Genomic DNA, 22,097 nt, shown 5'->3' on the forward strand with positions numbered 1-22,097 from the left:
TAAAAGCAAAATGGAGGGGATGAATTGGGAGATTGGGATTGACATATATACACTAATATGTATAAAATAGATAACTAATAAGAACTTGATGTTAAAAAAAAAAGCAAAATGAAGACATTTTCAGGCAAAAGAAATCTAATAAATTTGGTCATTAGCAGAGTTGCAATTACAGTTTTCGGGCTGAAGAGAAAAGATACCGGATAGAAACTTGGATCCTCAGAAAAGAATGAAGAGCATCAGGAATGGTAAATCTCTCGGTAAATACAAAAGACTATACTTTCTTTTTCCTCTTCATTTCCTTATTAACTATACAACTTTAAAGTTATAACATTGTCCTGTGTCGTATATAACATAAGTATGTTATATGTATGTTATATTTGTAGTTATATGTATTACATGTAACTACATATTAAAGAGGGATATGAGACTATAAAGTTGCAAGGTTTCTATATTTTAAATAAAGTAGTACATTATTAATTGCAAATCAACTGTGAAAATTAAAGGTGTACATTATAATTGCTAGGAAGCCAACAGGAAATTATAAAACATTAAAAGATAATGGATGGAAAATATATGCCACACAAATAGTAAACAAAAGTAGGCTGGAGTAGCATTATTAATATTAGATAAAACAGATTCCAAAACAAACTACATTAACAAGGATAAAAAAGACACTTCATAATGTTAAAATGGATGATTCAACAGGGAAACATAATAATCATAAATGAGTATGAACCCAGTATCAGAGCTTCAAAACACAAGAAGCAAAAAATGACAGTTTTAAAGGGAAAAATAGAGAGTTCCATAATCATAGTTAGAAACTGCAATATGCTTTTATCAGCAACTGACAGAAAAACTAGACAAAAAACAGCAAGGACATAGACGATTTGAACACATCAACCAACAACTGCAGAATATACATTCTTTTTAAGTGCTTATGGAATGTTTACCAGTCAGTGTAGACTATGTTTGGGGCCATAAAACAAGTCTCAATTAATGTCAAAATATTGAAGCATATAGAATATGTTCTCTGACAAAAGTAGAATTAAGTTAGAAAGTGAAAACAATAAATAAGATAATCGGGCAAAATCCCAAATATTAGGAATTAAACAACACCCTTCTAAAGAAACTTTGGGTCAATGAAAAATATTACAAGATAAATTAGAGAATATTTTGAACTGAACTATAACAAAAATAGAACCTATCAAAATTTGTGGAGTGCATTTAAAGTAAAGCTTACATGGAAATTTATGGATTTAAGTGCCTATATTCAAAACCAAGAAAGGTCTCAAATCAATAAACTTCCACTCTAAGAAGATGGAAAAAGAAGAGAAAAATAAACCCAAAGCAAACCAAAGGAAGGAAATAGTATAGATAGTGACAGAAATCAATAAAATAGAAAACAGAAAACAATCAAAATCAAATGCTAGTTCATTGAGAAGATCAATAAAACTGATAAACCTCTAACTAGACAGATCAAGAAGAAAAGAGAGGGACATAAAATGTAATATCAGAAATAAAAGATAGGAGACTTCCCTGGTGGTCCAGTGGTTAAGAATCCGCCTTCCAATGCAGGGGATGCGGGTTCCATCACTGATCAGGGAACTAAGATCCCACATGCCGTGGGGCAACTAAGCCCACGGGCCTCAACTAGAGAGCCCATGTACCACAAACTACAGAGCCCACGTGCTCTGAAGCCCACAGGCCACAACTACTGAGAAGCCCGTGCGCCACAACTACTGAGAAGCCCGTGCACCACAGCTACAGAGAAGCCTGCGGGCCGCGATAAAGATCCTGCGTGCCACAACTAAGACCCAACCCAGCCAAAAATAAAATAAGATAAATAAATATTTTTTTTAAAAAAGAAATAAAAGACAGACATATTAACAGATTCTACAGATATAAAAAAGGGTAATAGGGCTTTCCTGGTGGCGCAGTGATTGAGAATCCTCCTGCCGATGCAGGGGACACGGGTTCGTGCCCCGGTTCAGGAAGATCCCACGTGCCCGTGAGCCATGGCCGCTGGGCCTGCGCGTCCGGAGCCTGTGCTCCGCAACGGGAGAGGCCACAACAGTGAGAGGCCCGCGTACCACAAAAAAATAATAATAATAAAAATAAAAATTTTTAAAAGGGTAATAAAGGATTATTACAAACAACTTTAAGACAATATATTGACAACTGGACAAATTTGTCAAATGGTCAAAATAGACAAATTCCTTGAAAGACACAAATAACAAAACTGACTAAGAATAAATTAAAGCAACAACAACAAAAAAAAACTTGAATAGTTCTATATCAATTAGATAAATACAATTTAAAATTTAAAACCTTTGTTAAAAAGGAAAGAAAAATCCTTCAGGCCCTGATGGCTTCAAAGGTCAATTTTATCAAAAATTTAAGGGAGGGCTTCCCTGGTGGCGCAGTGGTTGAGAATCCGCCTGCCGATGCAGGAAACACGGGTTCGTGCCCTGGTCCGGGAAGATCCCACATGCCGCGGAGCAACTAAGCCCGTGAGCCATGGCCGCTAGGCCTGCGCGTCCGGAGCCTGTGCTCCGCAACGGGAGAGGCCACAACAGTGAGAGGCCCGCATACCGGAAAAAAAAAAAAAAAAAAAAAAAAAAAAAAATTTAAGGGAAAATGAATATCAGCTCTGTGCAAACTCTTTCAGAAAATGTAGAAAAAAGGAACATTTCCTAACTCATGAGGTCAGTTTTACCCTGATCCGAAAATCAGACAAAAATATTACAAGAAAATAAAACTGCAGACCAACATCTCTCATGAGCATAGCCACAAAAATCCTTAACAAAATATTAGCAAACAGGGAGTTTCTTGGTGGTCTAGTGGTTAGAATTTGGTGCTTTCACTGCCATGGCCCAGGTTCAATCCCTGACCGGGGAACTGAGATCCCACAAGCCATGCTGTGCAGCCAAAAAGAAAAAAATTAGCAAATAGAACCCAACAAAATTTTAAAAGGATATACATTATGACCAAATGTGGTTTATTTCAGGAATGCAAGGTTGTTCAATATTGTGAAAGGCTCAAAGCTTTCTACCTAAGACCAAGAACAAGGCCAGGATATCCACTCATACCACTTAATTAACACTGTCCTGGAGGTCCTAACCAGTGCTATAAGACAATGAAAAGAAATAAAAGGCATAAAGATTTGAAAGGTAGATGTAAAACAATCTTTATTAACAGATGACATGATGATGGGGTGTGTTGAAAACCTTAAGTAATCCCCAAAAAAGCTACTAAACTAATAAGTGAACATTGCAGGGGTGCAGAATATAAGATCAACATACAAAAGTCAATTGTATTTCTCTAAACTAACACCAAATAATTAGAAAATGAAATTTGAAAAACAACTACATTCACAAAAATACTTAGGAATAAATTTAATGAATAACGTGACAACTACAAGATATTACGAAGGGGAATTAAACAAGACCTAAATAAGTATACACATATATCATTCCAAGGATTGGAAGACTCTATGTTGTTAAGATACTAATCCTCCCCAAATTGATCTACAGACCAAAATTCAAATAAGCTTCTTTTGAAAAAAATGACAGGTTGATTTCAAAATTTATATAAGAAAACAGAGAACCTAAAACAGCTAAAATAATTTTGAAAAATAAGAGCAAAGTTGGAGGACTTACACTACTCAATTTCAAGCCTTACTATATAAATTTACAAAATAAAGACAGTATGTCACTGGCATAAGGATAGACATATAGCTGGATAAACAGAATTGAGTCCAGAGATAGACCCACACATACACGGTCAATCGATTTTCAACAAAGGTACCAAAGTAATTCAATGGAGACAAGACAGTTTTTATAAGAAATGGTGTTGGGACAACTGGATATTATACATGGAAATAATGAATGTCAAGCCTCACCTCATACCATACATAAAAAGTGACTCAAAAATGTTCATTGACCTAAATATTAGAGATAAAACTATTATATTTCTAGAAGTAAACACTGGAAAAAATCTTTATGTCATTGAGTTAGGCAAAGATTTCTTAAACAGGAGACCATAACACAAATGATAAAAGAAAAAATTAATAAAATGGATTTCATGGCTTAAAAGTTTCACTTCTCAAAAGTCATAGTTAAGAAAACACAAAGGTAAGCCACAGAGCAAAAGCGAAATTTTTCAGAACAAAGGCCTTCGATTCAGAATACATAAAGAACTCTTACAATTCGATAAGAAGACAACCAAGAAAAAGCTAATAAAAATGGACAAAACATTGGAACAAACATTTCCCAAAATATATACATATGGCCAATAAGCACATGAAAATATGTTTAACATTGCTAGTCCTCAGAGAAATGCTAATTAAAACCACAATGAAATACAGCTACACACACACTAGGATGACTAAGGTTAAAAAGACTGTCAATACCAAGTGTTGGTGAGGATGGGATATGGAGCAGCTACATTGCTGGTGGAAATGCAAAATATTACGGCCACTTTGAAAAACAATATGGCAATACCTTATAACACTAAATACCATATTGTCAAGCAATTCCATTCCTTGGTATTCACCCTAGAGAAACAAAAACATATGTCCCCATGAAAACATGTATGCAGATATTTTATTTATTTTTTATTTTTATTATTTCTTTTTTGTGTGGTACGCGGGCCTCTCATTGTTGTGGCCTCTCCCGTTGTGGAGCACAGGCTCCGGACGCGCAGGCTCAGCGGCTATGGCTCACGGGCCCAGCCGCTCTGCGGCATGTGGGATCTTCCCGGCCCGGGGCACAAACCCATGTCCCCTGCATCAGCAGGCGGATTTTCAACCACTGCGCCACCAGGGAAGGAAGCCCAATGCAGATACTTTAGCAGCATTATTCATAGTGGCCAAAAACTAGAAACAACCCAAATAATATATACAAACCACGGAACACCACAGAGCAATAAAAAGAAACAAAATATTAATACATGCAACAACGTGAATGAATCTCAAAAACATTATGCTAAATTAAAGTAGTCAATTAGAAAGACTAAATACTGAATGATTCCATTTATATGAAATTCTAGAAAAGGCAAACTATAGTGATGGAAAGCAGATCAATGTCTGCCTGGGGTTGGAGGTACAGGAAGGAGATCAAGCGCAAAGGAGCACAAGGAATCTTCTTAAAGTAAGAGAACTGTTTCACATACTGTTCTTTTTTGTGTGTGTGTGGTACGCGGGCCTCTCACTGTTGTGGCCTCTCCCGTTGCGGAGCACAGGCTCCGGACGCACAGGCTCAGCGGCCATGGCTCACGGGCCCAGCCGCTCCGCGGCATGTGGGATCTTCCCGGACCGGGGCACGAACCCGTATCCCCTGCATCGGCAGGCGGACTCTCAACCACTGCGCCACCAGGGAAGCCCTGGGAAGCCCTCACATACTGTTTAAGGTGGTGGTTACACGATTCTATCTGCTTTGCAAAAGTCATTAGACTGTGCTTTGAAAATGGGTGAATTTTGTTATATGTAACTATTTTCCACAATAAACAAAAAGAGGACAAAGTAACATGCATTCCAGTATACAGGTATTTGGGAATGTCTACACTAGAAGACAGAATGATGTAGTCAGATGCTTGTACTTACTTATAATGAATAAGTTTGGATTTCTGAGAAATAAGGTAATATTCAACTGAATAGTGTCAATTTTATTTATATTTGACTTTTCAAGTGAAGAGCTAAATAAATATATATACATGTGGAATCACCATGAATAGGCTAGTTCATATAAAGACTAATAAAGTTATACTGCACAGGTAACTCTTTTAAAAACTCAAAAGAGGGGGCTTCCCTAGTGGTGCAGTAGTTAAGGATCTGCCTGCCGGGCTTCCCTGGTGGAGCAGTGGTTGAGTCCGCCTGCCGATGCAGGGCACACGGGTTCGAGCCCCAGTCCGGAAAGATCCCACGTGCCGCGGAGCGGCTGGGCCCGTGAGCCGTGGCCGCTGAGCCTGCGCGTCCGGAGCCTGTGCTCCGCAACGGGAGAGGCCACAACAGTGAGAGGCCCGCGTACCGCAAAGAAAAAAAAAAAAAAAAAAGAATCTGCCTGCCAGTGCAGGGTACGCAGTTTCGAGCCCTGGTCCGGGAAGATCCCACGTGCCGCGGAGCAACTAAGCCCGTGCATCACAACCACTGAGCCTGTGCTCTAGAGCCCACGAGCCACAACTACTGAAGCTCACACACCTAGAGCCCATGCTCCGCAACAAGAGAAGCCTCTGCAATGAGAAGCCCGCACACTGCAATGAAGAGTAGCCGCTGCTCACTGCAACTAGAGAAAGCCCGCACACAACAACAACAAAGACCCAACTCAGCCAAAAAATAATTAATTAATTTTTCTAAAAAAACTCAAAAGAAATACAGAGTTTTAAAAACATTCAATAGAAAGTGGGGTGGGGGAGAGGGTGATGAAAGAGGGAAGAGATATGGGAACATATGTATATGTATAACTGATTCAGTTTGTTGTAAAGGAAAAACTAACACACTATTGTAAAACAATTATACTCCAATAAAGATGTTAAAAAAAAATAAAATAAAATAAAATAAAATAAAAAATAAAAAAAATAAAAAAATAAATAAAGATATAGTTAAATAAAATTTTACAATAATGAAAGAAAAAAAAAAAAAAAAACATTCAATAGAAAGTGATCCATACAGAAGATAAGCAAAAAAGACCCAACATACATATGATAGGGATCTCAAAGAAGAATGTCAAACGATAGACCAAAATAAATATTAAATTATATTCTGTAATTTCAGAACATTTTCCTAAAATTAAAAAAAATCTTGAATTTATACATTGAAAGGATACACCACAATCATTTCAGCATGACCAACACTGAATCATATTACAGTGAAAATTACTTTTCACTGTAAAAAGAAAATAAAACATCATTTGGGCAACTAGGCAAAAAGGCTAAGACACTAATAAGGGGAAAAAAACAAGATTGTCCCCTGACTTTTCAACCAATTTCTAATACCCAAAGAACATGGTGTAACAAATTTAAGACACTCAAGGAAGGGAAATATGAATCAAGGATTTTACATGTACCCAAACTGGCCTCCAAGTAAAAAGCTGCAAACAAACTATTATAAACTTGCAAAAACTCAAGGTACATTGATCCCGTGAGCCCTTCCAAAAGAATCACTCAGAAAAGAACACTCAGACAACCAAAAAGACTGAGAGAGACAGTGATATAAGAATCATTGGTGAGCACTAAATACAAATATTCCTATAGAACAAAGATAGCCCATGGTCATAAAAGAGAGAATGTAGCATACAAGTATAATTATCAAAAATTGGGGTCAGGGGAATAAGGAGTACACATAGATATGACTGTCCATTAAATGTTAACTGGAAATAATAGGATATTCCTTTAGATCAGATACTGGGATAGAAGGAGCAAGGGAGAAGAGGTTATAAGCTAATTTCAATATTTTGGGGGGCTTCCCTGGTGGCACAGGGGTTGAGAGTCCGCCTGTCGATGCAGGGGACGCGGGTTCGTGCTCCAGTCCGGGAAGATCCCACGTGCCGCGGAGCGGCTGGGCCCGTGAGCCATGGCCACTGAGCCTGCGCGTCCGGAGCCTGTGCTCAGCAACGGGAGAGACCACAACAGCAAGAGGCCCGCGTACCGCAAAAAAAAACAAAAAACCCATAATTATGGGCTTCCCCTGGTAGCGCAGTGGTTGAGAATCCGCCTGCCGATGCAGGGGACGCGGGTTCGTGCCCCGGTCCGGGAAGATCCCACATGCCGCGGAGCGGCTGGGCCCGTGAGCCATGGCCGCTGAGCCTGCGCGTCTGGAGCCTGAGCTCCGCAACAAGAGAAGCCACAACAGTGAGAGGCCCGCATACCACAAAAAAAAAAAAAAAAAAAAAAAAAATTTCAACTTAAGGAACCAATAAGTCCAAAAAAAAAAGTGGACTAATGGTATTATATAAAGGTATTAGTATAAAGTTAACCAACAGAACAAACAAGCAGGTAAAACCAACTGCATAATGAAAAAACGTAGATACAAAAGACAAAACAAAAAAAGTATGATAGAACTGAGGCCAAACATATTAATCATATCAATAGATGTAAATGGGCTTAACTCACCTATCGAAAGAAAAGGATTTTCAGATTGGGTAATAAATCAAAATCCAACACTATGCAGAATATAAGAGACACACCTAAAACAAATAGATTCAAAAGAGTTAAAAATAAAAGGATGGAGAAAGACATCAGGCAAACACAAAAAGAAAACAGGAGTCTTAATCTTGATATCTGACAAGGTGGAATTGAGACCAAAAAGCATTACAATATATTAAAAAGGCCACTTCATAATGGTTAAGGCTACAATTCACAATGAGGATATTACAGTTATTAATATTTATGAACCCAATAACACAGCAATAACTTTATAATTAAGCTGAAACCTACAGGAGATACAACTAGAAATAGACAAAAACACACTGCCAATAGGAGATTTGACATACCTCTCAAAATCCAAGATCAAGCAGACTAAAAATTAATAAAGATAAAAAAGACCAAAACAACATAAACTGGGTGGATCTTTTAGATCTATATCAAACTTTGAACACCAATAATAGAGATTACAATTTCTTTTCAAGTACATGTGGAATATTCATTAAAAGTGACTTAATCTTACAACACAGAGAAAAGCTCAATAATTTCCAAAGAATAGAAATAATGCAAATATCATACTCAGACTATAATGCAGTAAAACTCAAAATCAGTAACAAAATAAAAAGATGTTAACTAGACTTGTGGTGATCTTTTACAATATACACAAATATTGAATTATGTGCACATCTTAAACTAATGTTATATTTTAATTATACCTCAACTTAAAAAGAAATCAAAACGCACACACAAAATAAACAAAAATGCCCTTCCACGTGGAAATTTACAAGCACACTTTTTTTTTTTTTTTTTTTTTTGTGGTACGCAGGCCTCTCACTGCTGTGGCCTCTCCCGTTGTGGAGCACAGGCTCCGGACGCGCAGGCTCAGCGGCCATGGCTCACGGGCCCTGCCGCTCCCCGGCATGTGGGATCTTCCCAGACCGGGGCACGAACCCGTGTCCCCTGCATTGGCAGGCGGATTCTCAACCACTGCGCCACCAGGGAAGCCCCCAAGCACACTTTTAAACAACACTTGAGTCAAAGGCAAAATACGAAATTAAATTCCAGAACTTTGTGAAAATAATAATAAAAACCTGACATTATCAGAATCTGTAGCCTACAGCTAAAGGAAGTGTCAAATAAAATATATTTCATGAAATGCCTGATCAAAAATATTAAAATAAATAAACACCAACTCAAGAAGCTAGGAGAAAAACACCAAAGTTTAAAAAAACGATGTCTGGGACTTCCTGGTGGTCCAGTGGTTAAGACTCCAGGCTTCCACTGCAGGAAGCATGGGTTCAGTCCCTGGTCGGGGAAGTTCTTCATGCTGTGCAGTGCAGCCAAAAAAAAAAAAAGAAAAGATGTCTGGGGAAAAGGGAATTAATAATAAAAGTGGAAATTAATTTACAAACCAAAAAAGAAAAAAAAAAAACAGTGGAATTAATAAATAAATCTAAAACTGGTTCCTTAGAAGAGAAATTAATAAAACAGACAAACCACTAACTAGATCAGGAAAAAAGGGGATAGGGATGGGGAGAGAGAACACAAGTACACAACATTAAATATATAACATTAGAAATAACAAGGAGAAAATAAACATCAAAATAGGGGAAATTTTAAATTTTCTAAAAGACTCTTCTGCATAATTCTATGCAAACAAATTTGAAAACTTAGGAAATGAAAAAAAATTTAGAGAAATAAAACTTACCAAAATTGACCCCAGTAGAAACAGAAAGTCTAAATAGAACAAGGGTCATAGAGGAAATAAAGGAAGAAGTTTAAAAGTTCCACTACAAAAAAGCAGCAGGCCAGATGATTTCACAGGGGAACCCTAACAAACTTTTAAAGGTCAGAAAACCTCAATGTTACTTTAATTATTCCAGAGCATAGAAAAAGAAGGAAATCTTCCAAACTCATTTTATGTAGTCAGTATAACATTGTTCCCAGAACGTGACTAGAATTACTCCCCACCCCCAAAAAAAATGGACCAATCTAACTTGTGAATATCACTGCAAATATTATTAAATAAAACATAAAATCCAATCCAGCATATTAATAGAGTTAAGAGAAGAAGTCATATGGTCTCCATAAATATAGAAAATAAACTTGACAAAATTCAACACCATTCAGGTTTTTTTTAACTCAATAAAATAAGAATTGATGGACACTTCCTTAGTATATTACCTCGGCCCTCCCCCCAAAATCTTACTTAATAGAGAAATACTTGAGGCTTTGCTACTAAAATTCAAAACCACACAAGAATAGGCTCTATGCTATATTTAACATTGTGTTGGAAATATTTGCCAATGCAATTAGAAAAGAGAAGGTAATTAGTGATATAAGAATTGGATGGAAAAGAATAAAATTACTTTCTATTTGCAGATTATATAATTATAGATCTTGAAAACCCAAGGAATAGATGGAAAAGCAATTACAAAAAGAAAATAATTGGGTAAAGTAAGGTTACAAAATAGGCATACAAAAATCAATAGTCTTCGTGTATAAAAATAAAAATATAGAAGACAAACCTCAATTATGATAGGAAAAAAAGGATTTCAAAAAACACTAAGCAGGGCTTCCCTGGTGTCGCAGTGGCTGAGGGTCCGCCTGCCGATGAAGGGGACACGGGTTCGTGCCCCGGTCCGGGAGGATCCCACGTGCCGCGGAGAGGCTGGGCCCGTGAGCCGTGGCCACTGAGCCTGCGCGTCCAGAGCCTATGCACTGCAGCGGGAGAGGTCACAACATTGAGAGGCCCACGTACCGCAAAAAAATAAATAAATAAATAAACACTAAGCAGGCGCTTCCCTGGTGGCACAGTGGTTAAGAATCCGCCTTCCAATGCAGGGCACAAGGGTTTGAGCCCTGGTCTGGGAAGATCCCACATGCCGCGGAGCAACTAAGCCTGTGCACCACAACTACTGAGCCTGTGCTCTAGAGCCCACGAGCCACAACTCCTGAAACCTGGCACCTAGAGCCCGTGCTCTGCGACAAGAGAAGCCACCGCGATGAGAAGCCCGTGCATCACAACGAAGAGTAGTCCCCGCTCGCCGCAACTAAGGAAAGTCCACGCACAGCAACAAAGACCCAACACAGCCAAAAATAAATAAATAATAATAAAAATATTTAAAACAAAAAAAAAACACTAAGCATAAGCTTAACAAGAAATTCTAAAAGCACCCCCTCTAAAGGCACCTTTTCGGAAAGGCACAGAAAGACTTGAAAATAATTGGAAAGACATACAATGTTCTTAGACAGTGAGATTCAACATCCTGAAGATGTCAGTTCTCCCTAAGCTATTTTATAAATTTAATGTGATACTCAAAAATACCATCAGGCTTTTTTCTGGACCTATGCAACTTGATTGTGAGATTAGTTTGGAAGAACGAAAAAGAATAGCCAGAAAAACCTGGAAAATAAGAAAAATGTTGAATGGGGGAGATGGGGATTCCAGTACAATTCTCTACCAAAAAAAAAAAATAATTTAGCCTACAGTTTAAAAAAAAAGGAGACAGTGCAATAATGGTCATAAGGAGCAAGTACTGGCTGTCTGTGAGTAAGTCATGCCAAGTTCACTTCAATTTCTTATTTCTTTGGGGGAATCTGGACAGAGTAACAAAGGAAAGCTAAAGACAGAGTATATACATCTCAGCAGAGTAGACTCAACTGTAAGCTCCTCTAGAGCCTGGTACAGAGCCTGACACACTGCAGACACCCAAGAGATATTTGTTGAATAAGAGAACAGACAAGTTGATAAAATATGGATTGGGTAGTACCACAGTAAGATGCATTTGCAGTTGGTGAAACTGTCTTATCTAAAATGTATTGATCAATGGCTCAAAAGCAACTTGAAACAAGTTATTTAATGGCACACCACATTCTTTTTTTACTTCTTTTCTCCTGATCAACATTTTTATTTTGAATATTTTATATAGGGATGCATATCATTTTGGTAGTTGATGCAAAACTAATGGAGAAATGTCTATTATGTTGAATGATAAAATCAGGCATAACAATGAGACGACACTAAAAAGATGAAATTAGTAGTTTGTAGTGGGTTGAATCGTGTTCCCCAAAAAGTTATGTTCAAGTCCTAAACCCTGATACCCATAAATGTAACCTTATTTGGAAATAGGGCCTTTGTAGATGTAATCGGATTAAAATGAGGTCATACCAGATTAGGCGAGGCAGTAAATCCAATGACTGGGGTATTTATAAGAGAAAAGAGAGGGAGATTGGATACAGAAACACAGAGGAGACACAGGCCACGTGAAGACAGTCAGAGATTGGAGTGATACAGCACAAGCCAAGGAACACCAAGGGATACCAGCAACTGCCAGAAGGTAAGAGAGAGGCAAGGAAGGCCTGCAGAGGAAGCAAGGCCTTGCCAACACCTTTATTTTGGACTTTTAGCCTCCAGAATTGTGAGAGAATAAATTTCTCTTGTTTTAATCCACCCAGTTTGTGGTAATTTGTTACAGCAGCCCTAGGAAACTAACACAGGGTTACACAAAGCTCTATTTTTCGTCCCACTGCACAGCTGGAGAATGAAGGAAAACAGGCTTAACAGGTATTCCTATAGAAAAGATCTGGCAGTTTCAGCAGACCAGAGGCTTGACATTATAATACAAAGAGCTAAAGGAATCTTTACATGTTGAAATATAGATTCCTGTACTCTGCACTAGTGAAGGTATGTATAAGGTATTGAGTCTTTTTCAAGTGCCACATTTAAAGGATGACATAAGAAGGACCTGGAATGCATATTAAAATGTAATGTAGGGCTTCCCTGGTGGCGCAGCAGTTAGGAATACGCCTGCCAATTCAGGGGACACAGGTTCAAGCCCTGGTCCAGGAAGATCCCCCAGGCCGCGGAACAACTAAGCCCGTGCGCTACAACTACTGAGCCTGTGCTCTAGAGCCTGTGGGCCACAACTACTGAGCCCATATGCCACAACTACTGAAGCCCGTGCACCTAGAGCCTGTGCTCCACAACGAGAGAGGCCACCACAATGAGAAGCCTGCGCTGCAACGAGGAGTGGCCCTCGATCGCCGCAACCAGAGAAAAGCCCACGTGCAGCAACGAAGACCCAATGCAGCCAAAAATAAAATAAATAAAAATTTTTAAAAAATTTTAAATGTAATGTAAAAGTAAAGTGCCTCGAAATTAAGTCATGCTATCATCCAACATTAGTGAGCAGTTACTCTACGTATATGGTATATAGTCTAACATCTAGGAAGAGCTCACCGAACTCCCAAAGAGGTGGAGCTCTAACATGGGTCAAAGGTGATAGGAAGTTATTTAAAGATAGGAAGTGTTTTAAAGAAGAGAATGATGAAAATGACACGATAGCCTCTGTATTTTAGATGGATCACTAAGGGGACTACATGAGGATAGATTTGATGGGGACAAAAGCAGACACAGGGAGATAAATTAAAAGGCTGTTATAATAAAGAAATGATAAATTCCAAAATTAGGATGGTGATAGTAAGAATAAAGAGGACATGAGGTACCTGAGGAATATTTAAGACGTAAAACCAGAGTTTTACCTAATACAATAACACCTGACTCTCAAAAGTATTATGAGAATGAATTAAGCTAATATATGTCCAACTGCTTAATACATAATAGGCACAAACAATAGATATCTAAACCCTCCTTTCTAGAGATCTTAAGATTCAAATACATATAACTCTGACATGTTAAATTGGTTATATGATTAGGAGTTATCTATTTTCACTTCCGAGGCAAGCTCATTTCTTCTTAAAATAGCATTTTATATATTAAACACACATGTACATATATATACATAAGTACCTATGTACACACACACATATCCTTTAAGTTTTCTCCTAGTGTCAGACCAAGCTTCTAAGACCAATGAAGATGAAATACACTCTGAAATGCTGAATATCCCTCCAATTTTAATCCCACATCAACTAGTAAATGAGACTCACACGATAAACTATATACTGTTTAGAAGCATTGTCCTTTCAAGAAATGTCCAGAAGGAGAGAAAAACAAGACAGAAATACAACATATGGGTTGAAAAAAGCTAAAAATTCTAAATGAAATGACCGAGTTTCCACACTACAGGAAGCGAGCTTGTTGATAAGTATACATTTCTGCTTAATGTAGTTTTTTTATGCAATAAACATTTCATTTCTAAGCCAATGTATGTGTTCGTTTATGCAGAGCTACCCATATCTTTTCAGACTATGAGAAACAAATGCATGTGAATTTCCAACATAATAATACTGCAAAATGAAAATCCCAATTTAAAGCCTATTTATTGGTTGACTAATCAATACAGAAAATTTGCACAGGTATACTACCAAAGGATCCAAGTCAATTTACAGCATGAAGAGTCCCTGACTTCAGATGTATTGTCACTTTATCATAAAAGAAAAAAGAAGAAGCTGGCTGCGTGCTAAGATTGTCTACCAATTAGGAATCGCGATTATTATGCTGAATATACTAAGAGAAAATTTTAACTAAGAGAAAGAACCAAAAATATAATGAACATTCAGGAAAAGTGTAAGTTGTTATATAAATACTATAAAATTTGATTTAGCAAATATGTTTTAAGTACTTTTGACAACTGTATTTTTATTTACCTGTAAATCCATTTGAAAAGCATGTGAACATTGTATATAGTACAGAACTTCACATTAATGAAAATATGAAATCTTCAGGTGAATGACATCCAGAACGTAATTATGTAATCCTTCCTTATGAAAGACATTTACTTCACCTTCATTCATGTTTACTTATTCAAGAAACAGTTTTTGTGCAAACACTGCCCTAGACAATGATTTGCATGCTGAAGACACAGAGATGAGCATAATACCATCTACACACAAATTAGGGCAACTAACAAGAAGACTAATTACTGCAATACAGTGTGAGCACACAAGTGGGGCACACAGGGGAAGAGTGCCAATCGCGCAGGGCTCCCAAGCTAAATGATGAACCATAAGGAAGCATCAGGAAGGCAAAGCAAAGGGCCGAAAGAGAAAGAAAGCGTATCGGGCAAAAAGAACATAGTGCACTGGAAGAACTGGAAAACAATAGTCCAATGTAACTAGATCAAGGAGTTCGTGCAGGGATTTAGTTGGATGAGCAAGAATCATTAGGGCTTAGATAGTAATGGTAGAGAGTAGGAGAAGTTTAGGAAGACTCCCAATTTTGTGACTTAGGTGAATGGGTGGATAGATCATGGAGCCATTCACCAAAATGAGTATTATAAAAAAAAAGTACAGGGCTTCCCTGGTGGCGCAGTGGTTGAGAATCCGCCTGCAAATGCAGGAGACACGGGTTCGTGCCCTGGTCCGGGAAGATCCCACATGCCGCGGAGCAACTAAGCCCGTGAGCCATGGCCGCTGCGCCTGCGCGTCCGGAGCCTGTGCTCCGCAACGGGAGAGGCCACAACAGTGAGAGGCCCGCATACCGCAAAAAAAAAAAAAAAAGTACAAGTTTGGGACAGAATACAATGAGTTTGGGTTTGAGTTGCCTATAGGACGCTTCGATAGGTATAGAGGCCATAGTTCAAGAAACACGTTTAGACTAGAAAATTGAATTTGGGTGTCATCCACATAGAGGTGATAGTTAATACCACAAGAGTGAATAAGAGAACGAGTCTGTGGGATTTTTTTTTTAAAGAGAGAGAACTAATGACAGAATCCTGTTTTTAAAGATAGGGAGAAGAAAGGTAGCCCTAAGGAAAAGTCGGAGTAGGAATGGCCAGCAAAGAAAGAAGAAAAGGAGAGTTTAAATAAGGAATAGAAAAGCTAGTGTCAAATCATGCAGAGAAATCAGAGCTAAAAACCTGGTGTTCTTTTTGCTACCACAAATATGCTTAATAGGTACACTGTAATTTTTGCACATGTGAATAAAACTAGAGTTCCGTCTATAAGAAGTCAGCAGTGTTGTTGTGCAAAGATTTCTAAATGACTACAGATTACAATGTTATTCAAAGGAAAAGTGCTTTTATATTTTAGTCACATTACCAAATAATGTACATAAAAATAATTAAAACTACCTATTGATTTCTCTAAGTATGACCCTTAAATATGTAGGGGATAGGGGCAAGTTCAATTTCAAATCATACTGCTAATTAGCTATACTCTTAAAACTGTTTGTTTTGATGTAATCAAAAGATTTTTATTTATTGAGATAAAGATGTTGATTTGGGTAAATACATTAAAAATGGCACACATTTACATTTTATAATTAGCTATACTGAGTTTATACCCCAAATATCAGCAGGTTAATTTCCAAATTTGACAAACATTTTGATGGATATTTATATGAGTGATTTATGTTAACCAGATGCTACACTGTCATCATAATACAAAAGGTGACGGATAGGCAGTTCATGCCCTAGAAATGTTCTGTTTAGGTGATCAGCTAGATATATCAAGTCAAGGAATTGCCATGCAGGGACCCACTCCCACCCAAATGGGTTAGGTTGATTGTTGTAGAAGAGACTTGGAGACAAGCAAAGGAGAAGAAAAAATAGCCCAAGGGCCCATGTCCCATTTAAACAATGGCTACTTTTTTTCTGCTCCACTCTGGGCTGGTGGGGGAGGGGGGAGGGGGGACTAGATCCAAACTTTATAATTATCCTTATTTTAGCAGTAAGCAAAAGGTTTTATACTTGATGATAGTGATAATAATAATAAGAGCTAACTTATTTATTAACTCCTCATTATATGCCAGGATTCTGTGCTATGCACTTTTCATGGATCACGTCATTTAATCTTCACAACTATGACTATCCCCATTTTACAAACAATGCAGTTGAGGTTTAGAGAGGTCGAGTTAACTTGTCCAAGGGCACAGAGAATGCAAGAAGCAGAGCCAGGATTTAAACCCAAGCAGCACTCTGATTCTAGAACCCTGACTCTTAACTTCTGCCGTTATCAAAAGCAAGCTTCTTTTGAAAGAGCACACCCAAAGTACTCCAGATTGGTCAATTTTAACTCTTAAAAGACAGGGAAAACTGGGGGGTGGAGGGTAGATTCCTCTTTCTCCTCTTTAGAATCCCAAATGAAAGAACTATAAATTCTTGTTTTTATCATTCTATATCAGCTACATAAACATTTTCACTACAGTGAACTTTGACTTTAAGAAAAAGAAGCATTTCAAGGAAAAAACCTTAACTCTTGTGCAAAGGCCTGAGAAATTGCTAGGAAGCTTTCACCTCCTGTTATGATGTTCTGCACAAAGCACAGGAAACTGATTGAATGTATAAAACAAGCTCCAAAGTATATCTTAACTATACCTACACTCTCTTTCATCATTATCACTTATTTTATTAAAGAAAATGCTACTACATAAAAATAAGATCATCTTTCACATAACTGGGATACGTTACATTTCAAAGGTTAAGTCACGTAATTTGTTTGGTTGAAATGCAATACTTCCTCTTGCTGGCGCAACCAAACTATGTCCACTTCCTGTACCAAAGAAACCTGTACCTACATCAAGAGGCCTCAGGAAGAGAGTAGCAGAAATATTATTTTGACACTGCATTAAGCCTCCATCTCCCCCTTGGTCCTTAGGCAAACGGTACTATGCACACTCCTCCTGAATGCAGAAAAGAAATGAACTCTCTCGTTCTCTCATGTTCTGGTGGTCTTCACATCCAGTAGAAGAGAAAAATCTCACGGTCCTCCCTTCTCTTTCTCCTTCCTCCTTAGCCATACTCCTACAGAGTCCAAGAATCACAGATCTGCAACTTCACTTTATTAAAAAGTATTCACCCTTTATAAACAGTAACCATGCAGCCTTTCATGTATTTGCTCTATTTTCGGGTATATAATGTGCACTGGAGTGTCAACTCATCCATGTTAGTGCACGTCAAAGAGAGAGAGAAACGAGATGCTCAACTTCCCTCCACCCTAGATAAAGATACCGAAATCACCCAAAGCATCCTTATCCTTTTCACAGCCTACTCCTGTGTTACCTCCTTTGCCCTCCAAAATGCTAACGGCTAAACAAAGATAGCTGCTACTCCTACTCCTTACTTTACAGATGGAAACTCGGAGGCACAAAACTATTAAGTTAATTGCCCAGTTAATTGTCTCACAGTTAATCAGAAGGACATGAAAAACTCAAATCCATATGTCCTAGCTTCAAATATGGTATCCTTTCCATCTACAGATTAAAAAAAAAAACACACACCAAAACCTGTTTTACAAAAAATTCTAAACTACACACTATGTGCACTCTACAACCAAGTCCACAGGTAGATTTTATCCATATTGGCACTAACTGCCCAGGAAAGAGACAAGACAAAGCATCCAGTGCATCTCAAAATATAACAAGGAAGAGGACAGTAATACTCACTGGCTTTAACCTGATATTTCTTACATAATATGTAACTATAAAAGCAAATGACAGGTAGTGGTTTTTTTAACAACTGTACTAAAATAAAACCTTTAAGGGTGTGTTATCCTCAAGCTCTGCACCGATTCCAACTATGTTACCATTACTCAAAACGTAATGCATAATTTTTTTCAAAAGCCTCTGTAGAAGCCAAATTTATCTCTGAGGTTTAGATTTAACTAAAACAGGCCCAAAAAATCACAAAAGAACTTCCTAATGATTTAGAAGAGATGGACTAATAAGTGGGAAATGATTGTCAATATCATAACTATCATTTATTGAGTACTTGCTATATGCTGGACTCACTACTCAACATTTTATGTGTATTCTCTCATCTATAATCACAACCACCCCACTGGCATTATTACCCCAGGTCTACAGATGAGGAAATAAAGTTCATAGAAGTCAATTATTTTGCCCAAGGTCAAACAGTAAACGGCAGAACTAGGATTCAAACTCAGGTGCTCCAGATTCCAAATAAAAAGAAAAAATTTATGTAGAGGTACAAGCACTGGACGGTAGGTGCTCATAAAGGATCTCTAATGAAGCATCAATCTGGGAATTCTACGAGTCTTCAGTTCATTTAATCTACCTGGTGAATAAGTGACATACTGCATTTTAACAAATACAAGCTACTGCCCCAAAATAATAAGAGTACTGTTTTTTGGTGTCTCACAAAATGGCTTTAATAGCCATTCCAAAGAAGAATTAAAAAGACTTTCAAGCAGTGACAACATAACTGTGTGCTGCTCTGAAAGAAACTAGAGTCAATTCGATGAATAGGTTTTGGTATATTTGTCAAAAATTCAAACTCATTGCTTAATAAAAGCGCCTTTTATTTACAGAACTTTAAGTTCCTGAATCCTTCAAGTGCACTCAGGAAAAGGTTTCATGTTAATCAACCTACCAAGTACATACCAAAGGCCGACGAATGCGCACTGCACTAAGAAAGGCTGCAGAGAGACTATTTGAAACTTCCTGTGTCCACAAGGAGTTAGCAGCTTGTTTCCAGCCAAACACACAGCCAGTCATTCCTGGGACAACTAAAATCCTCCTGCTATTTTTTATAGTTTATGTGAGCTGCCCTACAAAGGAAACCTCTCTGGAAAAATGATCTAATCATTTTTCCAGAGCCCCTTTCACTTTCTTGCAAGCACTGGCTCTGGCTTTAACCTCGGGCTGTGGTTAGTTTTAGCATTAGTGCTGGTGTTACTGAGCTGATTTTCCTCACACTGAATCCAGAATTCAGACTCCGGAATCCTCCCTCCCCCTTCTCTGCCTTCCAGCCTCTCCAACCCAAAGTGGAAACTGCAGACTAGAACTCCCCTATGGCTCCAGCACCGAGAACTGGGCATGCTCAGAAGGCCAGGCAGACTCGGGTGGCACTGACAGTTCCCCGCCTGTGATGTGCTGCTGCCCCCCTTCCCCCACTCCAACAAGAGATACCGAAATATTTATCTGAAAGATACGAGGCCTCTTCTTCCCAAAAATGACCCCATTTTAATTTCGTTTCGTAGGGTCTTTCGGTCTTGCCAAACCCCGCCACCAGCCGAGGAAGCCCGCATAATTTTTCAGCACCGGGGACAACGCCGCGTTCCCATTAACGTCCGCCCTCCCCCCCACCTTCTCCCACCCCCATGCCCCACCCCACCCCCAACTTCAGCCCCCACGCCCGCACGAGCGCGAGGCCAAGGCCTCCCAGCAGCCGCAAACGCCGCATCCGCGACAGCTCCCAGCCGGAGGCCGGGCCGGGACGCCGGGCCGGCTGCTACTTACACTGCTCCGCTTTGGTGGACATGGTGCTGTCCAGATGCAAAGGCTTTGCCCCAAAATCTGTGTCGTGTGGGCTCCCTCGCTCCGCCAGCGATGTTGCGAGGAAAAGAGCGCATACCCCCCACCCCCACCCCTCGCTTTCCCCCTCCCTTAGGCCCGTGTCGCTACCATTCGGACAAAACGCACATCAAATTGCAGAATTCGGTCCCGGAAGGTTAGGAAATCGCCCCCGGAGAAATGGGTGGGATTTAATAGGCGGCCAAAGGCTTCCTGTCCGTCCCCTCCTGGAGCTGCCCGCGTTGATGTGGGCGGGGAGACCGAAAGGAGGGAACAAGCTGCGGCTCCTGGTGAAATGGGAGAATGGGCTCGACCGGGGGAGGAGGATTTCCATTCATAAGGCGCACGGAGGGGACGGGTGTTTCCCAGAGAAAAGCCTCTTAAAGTGCCGGAGTCCCCGACCATTTGGATCTCCCATTGGCGTTCTCCGGGCCTGTAAATCCTGCTCCGGGAGCAGCCCCGGTGTCTCAACGGGGTGACCGGAGAGGGACACAGGTGCGTCCCACGCCTGGTCTCAGCCTCCGTGCGGAAGGAGGGGGAGGCGGATCCGGGGCGGGCTGGAGAGAGTCGGAGCTGGAGGGCAGCGAGGATGCTCCTGAGGACCGCGAGGAAGGAAATGCAGAAGGAACCCTCAGCATGGCTTCCCGGCGTGCTGCGGTCCGTGCCCTCTGTCTCCCCTCTCTGATGGGCTCTCCTGCTGATGATCAGGATGGGAGGTCCCAATGCCAGGGGGCTGTGAGAAGACTTTATTAGTCGAGTCTAGGGAAGGAGGAGATTTCCACGGATGGTGGAGCTGGAAGAGCCACAGAAAAGGAAAATGCAAGATTGGAAACAGGAGGAACCTAGGTGGGCTCCCATGCAATCAGCCTGGAGGGAGACAGGCATGTTAGGAAGCCCCTCTGCTGGGAAACCAAATGAAGCCAGTAGAAAAGGAAGGTGATGGAAACACATCTCAACCATATTAATAGGAAAACGCTTAAAGAATCAAGTAGTGGAAAGACATTCTGAGCCTGGACTTGGAGTCAGCAAGAATCAGATTCAAGACTCAGTTCTACCACTTATTCATTCTAGGACAATCCTAATCTCCCTAAGCCTCAATTTCTGTCAAATGGGACCAATAAAACCTGCCCTGTCACCTAAAGAGTTAGTGGGTGGATCAAATGATGTAATGGATGTGAAAGTCCTTTTAAAATTCAAGTACTATGCAAGTGTCAACCATTATGACCATTCTTAATTCAAATAATTTATATAGCCGGTGAAAGTTGAGGAGCAATGATCAAAGCAGGTTAATTTAGCAAAAGGTTTTGGGAACAGAACTGAAAGAGGTGACCAATTATTTTTAATACTGATAACTGTGGTGACTAAATCAATGTTTTTCCACCTCAACAACAACAACAAAAATCCTTAGTTTAGGTAAAAGAATGTTAAATTATATATGATATGGACAAAATATTCAAAAGAAATCTTTGACAATTAAGAAAAAAAATAAAGATCATGGCACCAGCAGATGCGGTGTCTGGTGAGGACCTGCTTCCTGGTTCGTAACTGGTGTCTTTTTGACATGACCTCACATGGCAGAAGGGGCGAGTGAGCTGTGTGTGGCCTCTTTTATGAAGGCACTAGTCCCAATCCACCTCCTGAAGGCCCACGTCCTGATACCATCACCTCGGGGACTAGGATTTCAACATATGATTTTGGGGGGGACAGAAACATTCAGCCCATGGCCATGTCTGTCTGCAATCTC

At 39.5% G+C, this 22,097-nt stretch overlaps 1 protein-coding gene across 2 annotated transcripts in view; it reads right to left on the minus strand.

Moving 5' to 3' along the window:
* The window catches only part of UNC79 (unc-79 homolog, NALCN channel complex subunit), a 258,599-nt gene extending 238,194 nt beyond the window's left edge, over positions 1–20,405 (minus strand). For both annotated transcript variants that reach the window (XM_067027850.1, XM_067027842.1), the window contains exon 1: positions 20,300–20,405. In XM_067027850.1, the coding sequence (XP_066883951.1) occupies positions 20,300–20,321 (22 nt within the window). In that variant the 5' untranslated portion in view covers positions 20,322–20,405. The remainder of the gene's footprint in view (positions 1–20,299) is intronic.
* Positions 20,406–22,097: the final 1,692 nt, after the last annotated feature.

This window comes from Kogia breviceps, chromosome 3 (assembly GCF_026419965.1).
Source record: "Kogia breviceps isolate mKogBre1 chromosome 3, mKogBre1 haplotype 1, whole genome shotgun sequence".
NCBI classification, from domain to species: Eukaryota; Metazoa; Chordata; class Mammalia; order Artiodactyla; family Physeteridae; genus Kogia; species Kogia breviceps.